The 14542-nt window shown below is 47.5% G+C and overlaps 1 protein-coding gene across 2 annotated transcripts in view; it reads left to right on the top strand.

Annotated features, from left to right (window-relative positions):
* Window positions 1–14389, top strand: part of LOC148672445 (active breakpoint cluster region-related protein) — a 29121-nt gene extending 14732 nt beyond the window's left edge. For both annotated transcript variants that reach the window (XM_088628172.1, XM_088628171.1), the window contains exons 7-24: window positions 205–259; window positions 844–896; window positions 2203–2340; window positions 2600–2721; window positions 3163–3319; window positions 4144–4269; window positions 5158–5233; window positions 5717–5812; window positions 6584–6658; window positions 7661–7758; window positions 8440–8553; window positions 9570–9626; window positions 10654–10763; window positions 11223–11362; window positions 12477–12611; window positions 13012–13117; window positions 13328–13469; window positions 14179–14389. In XM_088628172.1, the coding sequence (XP_088484298.1) occupies window positions 205–259; window positions 844–896; window positions 2203–2340; window positions 2600–2721; window positions 3163–3319; window positions 4144–4269; window positions 5158–5233; window positions 5717–5812; window positions 6584–6658; window positions 7661–7758; window positions 8440–8553; window positions 9570–9626; window positions 10654–10763; window positions 11223–11362; window positions 12477–12611; window positions 13012–13117; window positions 13328–13469; window positions 14179–14271 (1893 nt within the window). In that variant the 3' untranslated portion in view covers window positions 14272–14389. The remainder of the gene's footprint in view (window positions 1–204; window positions 260–843; window positions 897–2202; window positions 2341–2599; window positions 2722–3162; window positions 3320–4143; window positions 4270–5157; window positions 5234–5716; window positions 5813–6583; window positions 6659–7660; window positions 7759–8439; window positions 8554–9569; window positions 9627–10653; window positions 10764–11222; window positions 11363–12476; window positions 12612–13011; window positions 13118–13327; window positions 13470–14178) is intronic.
* Window positions 14390–14542: the final 153 nt, after the last annotated feature.

Raw genomic sequence — 14542 nt, 5'->3', positions numbered from 1 at the left:
TTCTAACTCTGAAATATAAAAATAGCGTTGCAGTCTCCTTTAACAGCATAATTAAGATGCTGCCATAAGGGTTTGCTAGGAGAAATCCAGTCAGCTCCACCTGTGAGCCTGAGTCCTGCCGTGTGGTATCGTCATGGCCAATGTGTGAACCTCTAGCACCCACAATTCTCCTGATTCTTTTTTTTTGGGTGCTTCCCTGGAAAGAACATGATGTCTTCCAAAGGGTCTGATAACTCCCGGGCAAATCATACCTTTGAAGGTAAGACTGAACTCTCTCCTTTGCCCCGAGCTGCAGCTACACCACGCCTGAGCCATCACACCAGGCAAGCATTCTGAGTGCAGCTCCAGCGCTGTCTTGCTCTGCTCTTTTATCACCAGGAAGCTCCTTCCAGCGCAGTCTTCTCTGGAGCAGCGCCCTGTCTGCTTACCCTATGTACCCAAAGCTTCATTGAATACCTTTACCATAGTATTTTCATGCTTTTACTCTGCTTTTCCATCAATGTGGCTGTGGTTTTTGATGGTTTCTCATGACCTTACATTGTTCTTACTATACTGCAAGATGGGACTATGAGAATTTATTAGAGTGGTTCTGTATATCATGACTGTTCCTTGGTCAGGTGTAGTGGTGCATAGTGCCAGGGAGTTAAACCACCAGGAAACTTGATGTCATAGATAAATAGTGGTGAGTGTCTGGGAGACACCAGAGTTGAACACACCATGCAAATGCCATTAAGGGTGACCGGCAACCAATAATAAGGCAACACCACAGTAAGAGTGCAAAAGCAGTGTGGAAAATGCACCAGGGTGAAGTTTTCTTAATGCCTCTGCCTCTGTCTCCTGCAGCTCTACTGTACAAGCCTTTGGATCGTGTGACCAAGACGACACTGGTGTTACACGTAAGCAATGCACTGCCCATGTGTGAGCTCACCACTATCTACAGTCAAGAGGCGCAGAGGCCTCAACAGCAGAGCTGACAGTCACACCCTTAGGTGCACTTCTGTGAAGAGGGTGGCCATATGTAACACAAGTGTTCAATTTCTCAGACTGCTTTCACCAGCTGAAGTAAAGAATTACTGATCTGCTGAGGTGTTAGCCAGTAGTTGCATTACATTCGTTTTCAAGGTACTGATTACGCCACCAAACAAAACCTGTGGTCCCAATTAAACATTTGATTGTAATAGAAAACGTTTTGGATAAAAACTGAGAAGACAGCTTTGCAAGAGAGCGCCTTTCCTCTTTCTCTCACCGCATGGATCAGTGTCCTTTCCTCCCACAGGGTGAAGAGAGTCAGGCAACTAGTTTTCGGCTGTTTGATGTTTGCATCATCTCAGTCATGAATGTTCTAGCTTGCTCCTAGAACTTATTGGGCAAAAAGCTGAATAAATTGTTCTTTATACTGTGTGCGACTCTTTGGAAGAACACTTGTGCAAAGCCATGCCTCTCCCGTGATCAAAGCTGGTGAACTTTCGTGATCTGACCTTCAGCCCCACCAATAAAAAGAAAATAATGGGAAAACACTCTGTTTTATTGCAACAGAAATAAGTATGACAACGACCTTAAATCATAGCATTTGCACTTTGTGACTACATGACCACACAGATGCCTATTTTAAAATGATTTCCCCTCACTCTCCAGAGCTTCAAGTCCTTTCACACACCACTGACCGGCACACCTCTGGCTCATCAACCATCGCTATTTCAGTCAGAGTGCTCTATATTGGCGGCTGTGGCCCCGGGTTGTCGTCGGAAGAAAGCGGGGGGGGGGGGTGAGGGGGTTTAGGAGTGGCCACACACGAGAATGTGTTCTTAAAGCCAAAACACTAGACCCACACCACAGTCCAGGCCAGTCCAGCCCACGTCTGCAAGCACACTGAATACTTCGTAAATGTATTTGCGTCGCGTCCTGTCCTGAGCATAGACATTCACAAGCACAATGTAAACGTGCAAGCACTACCATAATCAGTCTCACGGAGTGACGTCAGTCCTCCCAGATCTTCTGCTCTCCCAGGGCGGGAGTCTAGCCTTTGGGCATAGCCAGCTCGTTCCATGGGCTACACCTATCAGATGCTCCGAGGTGTCTGAGAGACGAGGGGTCACATCTCCATTCAGAACTCGCACGCTGCACTGGCCAAGGTCTTGGAGCCTTACCTTGCAATCTCCCTCTTTGCTCCTTTAACATTTTCTTTCCCCTCGTTTCCCGCAGGATCTGCTGAAGCACACCCCCTCGGACCACCCCGATTGCCCCTTGCTCCAGGAATCCCTCCGAATATCCAGCAGCTTCCTGTCGGGGGTCAACGAGGAGTCCCAGAAGAAGAGAGCTGTCACTCTCAGCAAGGGCCAGGTGAGGATGAGGCCAGGGCCCGCAGATGTCTAGACCACAGTGCTGAGCCTCCAGATGAGTGCCTTTACTGATTCAGCCACACAGGAGCCCTTCCTAGGCTCCTGGGCTACTCGAGAATAAACCAGGTGGCACTTTTCACTTTTCTTGCCAAAGAGGGGAAGTAACATGAATGTAGAGAGAAGTGTGTATTGCAATGCAACCGCCTCTATCAGTAGAAACATAATGCTAAATATACTCTACACCGCTCTTGGGCCCACAGAACCGCCAGCTGGTGAAGGATGCGTTCCTGGTGGACACATCCGAGGGTGTCCGCAGTCTCCGCCACATCTTCCTCTACACAGACGTGCTGCTCTGCACAAAGGTGAAGGCAAGCTGGCCAGGGTGAGCACTGTAGGCACACGCAATGTGAAGTGGAACAATGCACATCAGTTGTGTGGGCAAGAGGGGTTTATCTGCTAGAGCATCTGCAAAGGACTGAGCAAAGTGAAGGCAAAGGTCAGCATTACAGTGTGTATTACTAACACAGATAGGGAAAATATACAATGTGTTCTTACTGCAGTAGACTAGATGTTGTAGATACAGTATTGGGTGTTACATTGCTCAGTTATTGCACAGAGAGAGGGAGCTTATGCATTGTAGCTTAACTGCTGGGGACTATGAGTAATATATAGTGGCAGATGGTATGATGCACAGCTGGAGGAGGAATTACATTGTGTGTCCTCTGGTAACTTTGAAGGTCTTGGTGCTGTTTTGCAATTCTGATAACCAAAAAGTAGTAGTCTGGATCCAAAGAAAGGTCCCCCCCCCTCTGCTTCTGCTCAGGAAGTCAGCCCAGTACCGGTTCGGCTGGTACCTCCCTTTGGTGGGTCTGAGGCTGCAGTGGGGCCGCGAGCAGGAGCTGCCTGCAGACGTCCAGTCGAGGATCAGCACCACCAGGCTGAAGATGTTCCAGCTCAGGCAAGAGATCCAGCTCCAGGCGGTAAGAGATGGCTATTGATGACCATGGCCTTGTACACTCACCCATATTTGATTCATACTGTGTTCAAAGCTTTAGCGTCTAAGGAACTAAGTGTGGATGTACGGCAGATCAGTACCACTAGGAAATAGTGGGAATATAACCAAAAGGAAAAGTGTTAAGAACAAGGGGAGACTACTCAGCCCATGTAGCTCTTTGAAAAGATCCAGGACTTTCCATTAGCTACGTCACAGGGCCTGATGCAGAAGGGTGGCACTCAAGTCACAGGCATTGAGTGCCTGCAGGAAAATCTGAGAATCCTGCTGGTTTTATTAAGGAGCTCATGCCAAAACCTGAAGTAATAATAACAACAGTGATTACTAAGGGGAACACATTTAAGAATGGAATGCGGAGGAATTGTGGAGTCTGTACTGGAGGGTCACAGGTTCAGATGCAGGCTGAGGAGACATCTGCTGTACCTTTGGCCTAGTGACCTACGTTCAAGATTACTCCAGCAAACCCACCTATAAACTACATAATTGGTATCAGAAAAATAGGCCATTGTAACATCTGTTAGACAGGTTGGATAAAGGCATCATCTGAATAAATTTCTTACTTCTTTAAGCAGAAGGAAAAGTGAGACTGAAACAGAGTCCTTGGGTTCTTTCAAAGAACAGATGGAAAATCAAAAAGATACCAGCAACCAACTGAGCATTTGCAGCCTTACTTTCTTATGGAACCTTGTGTTCTCTTAACCTTCGACATCACAAGGGAGAAACACGAGTTCCTCCATTCCGTCCGTCTGTTTCGCATGTTGATGCCCGCATCTTGTACGGGTGTGCCGGCAGAAAGGAGGCCGCGCGTTGGGAGCTCGGACCATGGACAGATCCCGCAGGAAGCTGCAGGAGTGTGAGCTGTGGCTACTCACCCATTCTCCCACAACCCCACTGGAGCTGAACAGCCCCAACGGAAAGGTATCCCCAAGATCCCATCCTTGTCATTCGTACCAATATCTCAGCAAATGCACAAGACTTCATTTCTGCACATTGACGTCTTTTAGTTTCTGGGTAATTTCTAACGGCCAGTACAATTTCATAGAGTCAAGGTATCATGCTACATAGGGTGTAGTTCAGGTCTCTGTATGTACAATAGATGCACACAATTGGCCACAGACAATCAACATCCAATGATCTGGATTCAAGCTGCTATTATATAAAATTTGGTACAAATAGCAGCTGCAAAATTGTTAGCGTGGCTAAACATTCTGTAGACATAAAACTAATTCAGGCACACCTCCAAACCAAACCTGAATGACTGAGATGCCATTTGGCTACATTGTTCTCCACATCCAGTTTGTACAAAACTTTTTGCACAAACAATAATTTCACTATCATTGACCTACATTCTTTCAATATCTAACATCTTACGTCGGCTCAGCTGCCATCTAGTGTTATCTATTCCTGCTCATTGTAAAAACAGGCATGCTTATGTGGGGTCTAATGCAGCTTTTCCCATCTAAACCAGTGTACAAAATCCTATTAAATCATTTACAGAAAATCTAGTGAATAGTGAATTTATGCTGGTAGTTTGTATCAAACTGTATATACAGTAGTAATATCAGAAATATGTACCTTTGCAACCCAACTAAACAACATTGCCTTCCTGTACAGTGATATCCTGAAACTACAGTATCTTGAAGGTAAAAGCACCTTCACTATTTCCAAAGCTATTTTATCAACACTGCATTTTGTGGTAAATAGTTCAATAACTATGCCATGACAAAGGACAGTATTTCTTAGGGATGCTTGAAAGGCTTCGTAGCAGACAGTAATGACTGTTGCGTCTTCTCCCTCCCCCTGTAGAGCCACACTCTCCTCCTGTCCTCCCTGCACGAGCTGTCCGAGTGGAGAGACGCCATTGAAAAGCTGAAAGGCGAGAGTGAGTCAGTCCAACCCCGAGAAACAAGGGAGACAGGGAGACACTGCTCACCAGGGGGTTGAACACTGAGGCCGGTTGTGCAATTAGAATAATTGGGATTCAGATACAGTATTTCCCGTTGTTAGTTACTGAGCTCATGCTTTTACCCCAGGGGGTGAATGGAGAATTGTGGGAGGTGAAAGATGTCATAGAGACCTGCTCTGTTCACTGAGACCATGGCAATACATACTGTAGTTCCTAAGAGAGAACACACTAAACCTCTACAGAGATGAAAGCCATATACACTTACTATATTTCCAGTACTACCTATTGATGTTAAATTGACATAATTATTGCTGAAGCTCAGGCCTGAATCGGGAAATTAATGGAAAAAAGACTTGCACTTCACGCCCTAGATAAGCCAGTTTAAGTATCCAGTAGTGTGTAGCAGTTCCAGAGGGGCTGGCGCCGGAGACAAGCTTGTGGTTTCTATCCATGCTGCAGGTTTCGAGACTGTCCCCCCCGACCTCCTGACCCTCACCAACTCCTGCGTCAAGCTGAGGATGGTCCACCACCCGCCCCTCCTCAGCCTCACCCCAGGTGAGAGCCCTGCCCCCCAGTCCTGGAGCTGGTTTTTGTGGATTATGCAACTTACTGTTGTCCTGTTACTAGTTAGACTTGGCTTTGTTTGCCTACAACAGCCACTGGTGATGTCGCTCATTCCACTGTTACTCGTCTTCACCTGCCTAATGTTAAAATTAAATTAAATTCCTTACGCTTACATAGTGCTTTTCTGGACACTCCACTCAAAGTGCTTTACAGGTCATGGGGACTCCCCTCCACCACCACCAGTGTGCAGCCCCACCTGGATGATGCACCAGTACTCTCCCCACACACCAGCTCTCAGTGGGGAGGAGAACCGAGTGATGAAGACAGTTTTAGACATGGGGATTATTAGGAGGCTGAGGCTGTGATTAGTAAAGGTTAGGGTAACACCCCTACTCTTTTAAAGAAACACCCTGGAATTTTTAATGACCATGGAGAGTCAGGGCCTCGGTTTTATGTCTTATCCAAAGGATGGCACATTTTTTACAGTATAGTGTCCCCATTACTACACCAGGACATTAGGAGCCACACAGATCACAGGGTGAGCGCCCCCTACTGGCCCCACTAACACCTCTTCCATCCAGGTACTGACCCGGCTCACACCCGCTGAGCTTCTGTGGGTTGCCTTAAGGAGTCCAGGAGTATTGCAAACCCAGCTCTGTCCAGATCCCCAGAAAGAGACTAGCCGAGTTAATTCCTGTGGGTCTTGCACAGAATTTTGACATTTCATTTTCTTGCTATGAAAATCGCTTTCCTCTCTTGTAGACTCTGGAGACAGCTCCCTGTGTGGCACTCTGAGTGTGGCTGTCCATGGGGCCTCCGGACTGCAGGAGCCCGCAAGTAGGTGCACAGACAAGCAGGAGACATTTTACTCATTTAACTAGAAGCTATCACTTTCACTCGAGGAGTGTATATCCCCTGCAGTTTATTTTGCCATAGTAAACCATCCACCTCTTACAGAACCAGTGTAAAGCAGAGACAAAATGGCGGGGTTTTGACATTTTAGCTTTTGCAGGGACGTGATCTGGCAGGGCCCAAAGCTTAAGGACACATATGCAAAGCCTAGGAAGACAAAGGTTAGGAATTTCCAGACTGGGTTTATTAATGTGTATACAGTATACTATGCATCAGAAGATGATATGCATGTGCAGTACAGCATTTATAACAGCTGCTGTCTTAACCAGGTCAAGAACGATTTAATTTGGGGTAATTATATTTAACCGACAGTAAGAAGACTGTACAGGTAATTATCACGTTTTAAACTCAGGGGCACCTCTGTGGCCCAGCTGATAAAGGCACTCACTGGAGCACTGGCTGAGCTCTATGATCCAGGTGCTGCAGGTTTCAAGCCTGAGTCATGTCAGTTGTTGACTGTGACCAGGATTCCCCCATGCTCCGGAACGCTATTGGCTGAGCATCGCCAAGGGAAGATTTGGGATCAGTTGGTAGGTCTCTCTGAACACGGCGCCCCCCTGTGGCCTCCCAGGTGCTTGCAGACTTGCTGTGCTCTCAGTTTAGGGGCGTACCTCTCCTCTGATCAGCACTGGACTTCCACTACACTGCCGAGTCGCCTCCGATGCGTTAAAAGACATTTCAAACGTCTGCCTGCATGTCGTCATTCTCCCCCGTGTGCAGTTACAGGGTTTGTAGCCGTGAATCGAGATGTGAAAAACTCACATCGGGTGGGTGCATCGCAAACAACAGCTTGAGATTCAGAATTTATTCCGTTGCCACTTACCCAAGATGCATTGAGAATAAGGGTTTGATTGATGTCAGGGGTGAGAACAAGGATGGGGAGAGTGGCCAGATCATGACGTGTTTGGAACTGCTCTCTCTCCTCAGGTATGTACATCTGCCTGGAGGTGGACGGCTACATGTTCTTTGAGACCAAAGCCCAGACCCGGGCGTCACTGAGCAGCGTGGCACCACAGTGGGATGAGGTCAGTCTGTCGCTATGCTCCCAGAGCTCTGTCAGGAGGCACACCCTGCAGCACTGCCCATCCAGAATTCCCTAAACACCAGGCTGTTCCTCTGCTATGTAAGAGGGATCTTGTAGCTGTGGGACACACTTACTGTACCTTTCAGGACAGAAAAGAAAACAGCAGGACAGCAGGAATCCGGGATCCAACAGCAATGCACCAATATATCAGGCCTCTCGAGTCAAAGGAGGAGAGAGAAATTGTATTTTATTATTCTCTTTTTTCTCTACATATTTATATGTATAATTTATGTAAAGTGCCTTGAGAATGCTCAGGGGTTGAAAGGCGCTTTTTATTAATAAAATTGATCGATGGATTAATTGATTGCCAAGAAGTAACCTAATTGAACTTTTATGTGAGCTGATAATCTGAGCAATTGGAAACTTTTCGATAAGGTCATCGATTCAAAAGTTGGACATTTCAAACTCCTCCTGATATTGAAAAGTTTAAAAGGACATAGAGAGCAAGTGATACCTTACAGAGCGCTCAGCTGGAACAGGACCAGCAGGGGCATGTGTGTCGGAGGGGGTTATCGCCTGTTTGACTCCCTGCCGTAGGGAATGTCAGGTGGTTTCGCTGGGGAGCTGCTGTGGGGTGAAGGAAGTGTTGACTCCCTCGCCATCTCTCCTTGCCGTGCTGCAGGAGTTCTCCATGCAGGTGGATGGGGCAAGACACCTGTGGGTCCTGTGTGTCCAGCAGCCAGAGAGAGGAAGCAGCAGCACAGGGGACAGGATTGTGGGCAAGACTCTAGTTCCGGTGAGAATGGCTTTCATATCACCCCAGCATATCACTCTATTACAAGACTCCAGCAAGATTTCCCAGCGTAACATTCCAGCATGACACGCCAGCATGACACTCCAGCATGATGCACCAGCATATCACCCCTGCATATCACTCCAGTATAGCACTCCAGCAAGATTCCCCAGCATAACATGCCAGCATATCACCCCATCATATCACTCCAGTATAACACTTCAGCAAGACGCACCAGCTCGTCACCCCAGAATAAAACACCATCATATCACCCCAGCACCACACCCCAGCATAATGCTCCAGCATAATGCCCCAGCATATCATCCCAGCATAACACCCCACCATGGCTAATTTAGAAAGCAATCAACAGCTACTATCTGGCAACAGCTCCACATAGAGACAGTACTCTCAGAAGACAAATGGAATTGAAAGCCTTGAAGTGAGTACTGCCAAATGCAGTAAAATGAGTTTCGGTCTTCAACCTATGCCACCAGATTCATGATGCAAAGGATTTCATACAAACACATGAGAAAAAAAAACATATTGGATTTTAGGTATTTAATTGACCCAGTTAATTGCTGAGACATGCCATTTTGTTTCAGATGGAACTGTTGCTTGAACCTTCTTGAAACAGTCATTTATCCTGAAGGCATTTGTTTAAATCTCTTTGCCTGTGAAATGTGGCAAAAAACATAATTTGTTCAGGCTATGAATCTACCCTTTTCAGTCTATTCCATTGCAGTCAGCACTTCAAGGCACTGCTTGAGTTGATCTCCACAGTATAAGACTAAGCTGAGTCCTTGGCAGAAGATTGTTAATTTGGGATGGGACGGAAAAACAGAAACATGCAAGAAACTGGACTTTTAGGATGCCTTCTCCTAGCCTAAATTGCCCCTTTCTTCTGCGGTTACGCGCTGCTCATCATCAACTTTGCCATAGCCAGAAATTTAGTCACAGCACAGGCCCTCTGCAGCAGCAGTGAGCAGTTCCTCTCTGATCCTAATCTTGTGCTGCTGCAGCTGGAACCTAATGTTCTGCAGAAGAAATGGAAGAAGATGACGGTCACTTTAAACCAGGTGAGCTTCACTCGTCTGGGGGGCAGTGGGTGGAATATTCACGTGCAAATCGCCACGCACCCAAAGCAATGGCAAACAACTGGTGCAAGTGAGGTACACCCCGGATGGGATGCCAGTCCTTCACAGGGCACAGAGACACAAACACACACACTCACACCAGGGCCAATTGTCCCAGAAGCTAACTAACCTACTCTGTCTTTGAACTGGGGGAGGAATCTGGAGCACCTAGAGGAAACCCACACAAACACGGGGAGAACATACAAACTCCACACAGACAGCACCAAGGGAGTTGAGCCCAGGGCCACTGTGCCATCCCAGGAATGCCAGCCATGTACTAGATTATTCATTCTGAGCATATTTTTCCATTGTGCAATGCAGCATCAAACGGTTGGTCGGTGGCCATGCACATGAAATTCATACCAAAACAATTTGCAGGTGGTGCTTCTGCAAACTGCTGAAGCCTCCCGCAGAGGTGCATGCAGAAGTGTACTAATTAGCTGCTGTACTTCCCCCCAGACTTTCTGCTTTCACGATGACAAAGCTCCCCGCCACGTCCCATCCCAGGAAATCTAGTCTCACCAGTGATGAGGGAAGGGAAACACAATGCTTGCATACCGATTGTGACTTGCACGAAAATATGAAAACAGGAAATTTATCTGAAACCCTGTGCACGGTATATTAAATATATCTTATAGTAGCTGAAGGGGCGTTCATTTCATTAAGCATGAGTTCAGCCAAAACCCAAATGCACGTAAGACATGATAAAGTTTTCGTGGACGCTCAAACTCAGGAGGCCCGTGCAACTTTGTTTGTGCCATGATTTCCTGCAGAACCCATTTGTACTGTGGGTCTTAACTTCACAAGGAATCCCCAGAAACCACGCACGCGCTGTTAGGGCCTGATTTTCCAGTCTAGGCAAGCCAAGGGCTGGCAGAGCTTCTGCCAGTCCGCAGCTGTGACACTGCTTCTGTGCTTTGCTGCTGCATCAGAACTGGTTTTTTTCAGTGTGTTTACATGTGCCCTACAGCTGGAAGTCTGCCTGTCCCTGAAATTCTGCGCACACAGCCTGGAGCCCCCCTGCCTGGTCCCCCCACCGCAACAGGAGGTCTTCAAAGTCCTCATTGGGACTGTCGCAGAGTGAGTCCAACCTCATGTGCTACTGTATCTGTTCTCCGAGTAACACTTTACTTGAGAGCTCTCCTGTTGCTTGTTAGTACAGAAACTGAAAGCAGTATTATTGTAATCACTACTCCAAACTAAGGGGTGACAGCCCTCTTGAGGTACTAAAGGATTTATTCAGCTGTATTACTGTATTTTTCCAACAGCAATATCTCCAATACATAATATGCTGCAACCCACATTCTGTCCACAGCAAGGTTGTCCTATAATGTTATCCAACTCATGTAAATCTATATACAATAAGAGTCTCACACAAACTGTCATTCTGCCAAAATACTACCACAGCTATGTTCTTTCACATCCCAAAACAGGTCCTTCCAAAAGTAGAATATATTCTCCTTGTAAAATACAGACTATTCATCTGGCCGAAATCAGTGAACAGGAATGTTTTGTTCATAGAATTGTATGTGTTTGCAGGCAGGAGGGGGCGCTAGTTCCTCACATAGTGCGTTCCTGCACCGAGGAGGTGGAGAGGAGAGGCCTGGAGGAGGTCGGCATCTACCGCATCTCCGGGGCAGCCAGCGACCTCCAGGCTCTGAGGACCGCCTTCAACACCAGTAAGAGGACACTTGGCGAGCCAGCACTGTCTCTGCCGCCATCTTGCTCATTTGTTGGACAGTACTGCTTGGATCCAAGGATCGCATGGGTCGGAACACCAGGACTGTGCTCCAGCAATGAGGCATAGATATCTGCTGCAATCAGTCCTGAAAGCACATTTTAGTTTCCACTAGGGTTCTTGAGAGCCCTAAGAATCGCTGGTTTTATCTGTCTTTAACATCTGTCTCCAGCAAGAGTCTACAGTGGGTCTCCTTGCAGTCTGGGGCAGCTCTGTGAGGTCGTCATGCTGTACCTGTGTTTCTCTCTCTGGGTCTCTGTGAAGTCGTCACGCTGTACCTGTGTTTCTCTCTCTGGGTCTCTGTGCAGTCCTCACCGAGTCGTGCTGTACCTGTGTTTCTCTCTCTGGGTCTCTAAGCAGTCCTCACTGAGTCGTGCTGTACCTGTGTTTCTCTCTCTGGGTCTCTGTGCAGTCCTCACCGAGTCGTGCTGTACCTGTGTTTCTCTCTCTGGGTCTCTGTGCAGTCCTCACCGAGTCGTGCTGTACCTGTGTTTCTCTCTCTGGGTCTCTGTGCAGTCCTCACTGAGTCGTGCTGTACGTGCGTTTCTCTCTCTGGGTCTCTGTGCAGTTGTGATGCTGTACCTGTGTTTCTCTCTCTGGGTCTCTGTGCAGTCCTCACTGAGTCGTGCTGTACGTGTGTTTCTCTCTCTGGGTCTCTGTGCAGTTGTGATGCTGTACCTGTGTTTCTCTCTCTGGGTCTCTGTGCAGTCCTCACTGAGTCGTGCTGTACCTGTGTTTCTCTCTCTGGGTCTCTGTGCAGTCCTCACTGAGTCGTGCTGTACCTGTGTTTCTCTCTCTGGGTCTCTGTGCAGTCCTCACTGAGTCGTGCTGTACGTGTGTTTCTCTCTCTGGGTCTCTGTGCAGTTGTGATGCTGTACCTGTGTTTCTCTCTCTGGGTCTCTGTGCAGTCCTCACTGAGTCGTGCTGTACCTGTGTTTCTCTCTCTGGGTCTCTGTGCAGTCCTCACTGAGTCGTGCTGTACCTGTGTTTCTCTCTCTGGGTCTCTGTGCAGTCCTCACCGAGTCGTGCTGTACCTGTGTTTCTCTCTCTGGCAGATCTGCGAGATGCTCTCTCTCGTCTCAGGGCTGTTGATGTGAATGCAGTCTCCGGGATCCTCAAGCTCTATTTTCGGGAGTTACCAGAGCCGCTCATCCCCTCGGATCTATTCCAGAGCTTCGCTCAAGCACTGGGTCAGTACACACACACGGTAACACACAACCATGCCCAGTCACACTATCCAAACACACAATCACTCCCAGTTACACTATTTAAACACAACTATTCCCAGTGACACTGTCCAAACACACCACCACTCCCAGTTACACTTACTACACATCTTTTCCCAGTTACACTGTCAAAACTCTCAATTGTGTCCCAGTGACACAACTGCAATGCTGAAACTTGTCAGACAGAAATATCAAAGAAAACATATAAAGGGAACCAGCCATGTTCCTCCTCGTAAAGCCGCTGTGAGTCTGACGGTTTCTGTGATCAACCCAGACCAGCCAGTCAGTCACATCCCAGGCCCCCGAGCCTGGCCAGAGCCAGCCAGTGCCCTCTCTGAATGTGACGCACGCCTCTGATCCCTAGACATGCCAGACCCAAAGGGCAGGATAAACCACATGCTGTTGCTGCTCGACTCCTGTCCAGACGTCAACCGCAACACGTTCCTCTTCTTGCTGCACCATCTCAAAAGGTAAGGCTCAGCTCTTCTTCCGGAAAGTCATTCCTCGCTTCCCGCACTGCAACACGTAACGGCACCACCTTCACAAGCTTCACAAGCCGTCCCAGTACCATCCCAGTGTTGAACTAGTCCCAGCGTTGATGCCTTCCTGTTCTCACCTGATACTCGCTCTTCTGTTCTGAAACTCTCTTGTCTGCACCCTCCCACATGCTCTCGCTCCAGAGTGGCGGAGAAGCAGGAGATCAACAAGATGACCCTCCTCAATCTGGCCACAGTCTTTGGGCCCAGCCTGCTACGGCCCCCACCCATGGTCCTGGGTCAGGCAGGACCCCAAGTGGACATATCTCAGGAGGTGGTGGTGCAGGTGGGTCACTCTCTGCTAACTACAGCACAATCTGGTTTAGATCAAACTGCACCTAAGAGATTAAATCAGCTTTGGGCAAGGAGCTCCACCTCCAGTGTCACCTGGACTAACCATGATCTCCCACAGTGCTGGCAGATCAGCAAGAATGAGCAATCAGCTGCTTCCTATTATTCATTCAGCAGACAGCAGTATCTACAGCAGGGCTGACTGTAGTCTGCACCCCTCTGACTTTCAAAATATGTTCTCGCGCCCCTGATCAAAGATCATCGAAGTAGGTCAGTTCTTTAAGCCTAAGATATATCACCACTATAGAATGAGAGAGATAGATATATATTCATTTCACAGTAAAATTAAAGAAAAAAATTAAACACTTTTTTCAACATTGCCTTTAAATACCAAGGTTTGATGAAACAAAGTACAGAAGTTGACGTGCCTGTGCTGAATTTGTGTTTCCGATGATTTACCTTCTGAAGAAATCTGGGTGTCTTGCACCCCAGGTTAAGAACCACTGATCTAGGGTGTACACTGTCCTGTGTTAATGATTAGTATCTCTAAATAGAAGTGACAAATGTAAAAGCGCACTTAGGCTGTTATTGATCCCCGGGGCTTTTTAGAAAATCAGGAGCCTTGTTCATAATATTGTTCCTAAGTGCTTTTTCAGCTTTGCAACAGAGTCTCCAGAAGCAATGTTCCTGTCTCTCTTCCACAGGTCCAGGTGGTGTTTTTTTACCTGCAGTGTGAAAATCTCCCAGCCGCAAAGACCACACATCTACTGGACTCTGAGGAAATACCAGACACGTGATTCCTGCCAGAGTCCACTCTCTGACAATGTTTTTTTTTCCTGTGATACAGCATTTATTTGTGTTGTAACTTATTTGATGCTTGGTATGTATATTTAATACAGGGCTGTTATCATTCTTCACTGACCCCTTCCAGATTTTTAGTATCCCAGGACTGATTATGTGTAATAAAGCAGGCTGAGTCCCATTCGTGGAGCATGCAGAGACTGCAGAGAGGAGAGCACTCCATGCAATCATTCACAGTGCCAGACAAAACAGGCAAACAGAGTAAAA

Source organism: Lepisosteus platostomus, chromosome 4, assembly GCF_059453375.1.
Source record: "Lepisosteus platostomus isolate fLepPlt1 chromosome 4, fLepPlt1.hap1, whole genome shotgun sequence".
NCBI lineage: Eukaryota > Metazoa > Chordata > Actinopteri > Semionotiformes > Lepisosteidae > Lepisosteus > Lepisosteus platostomus.
Note: the sequence above shows the minus strand (reverse complement) of the source record. Positions and strands in the feature narration are given on the sequence as shown.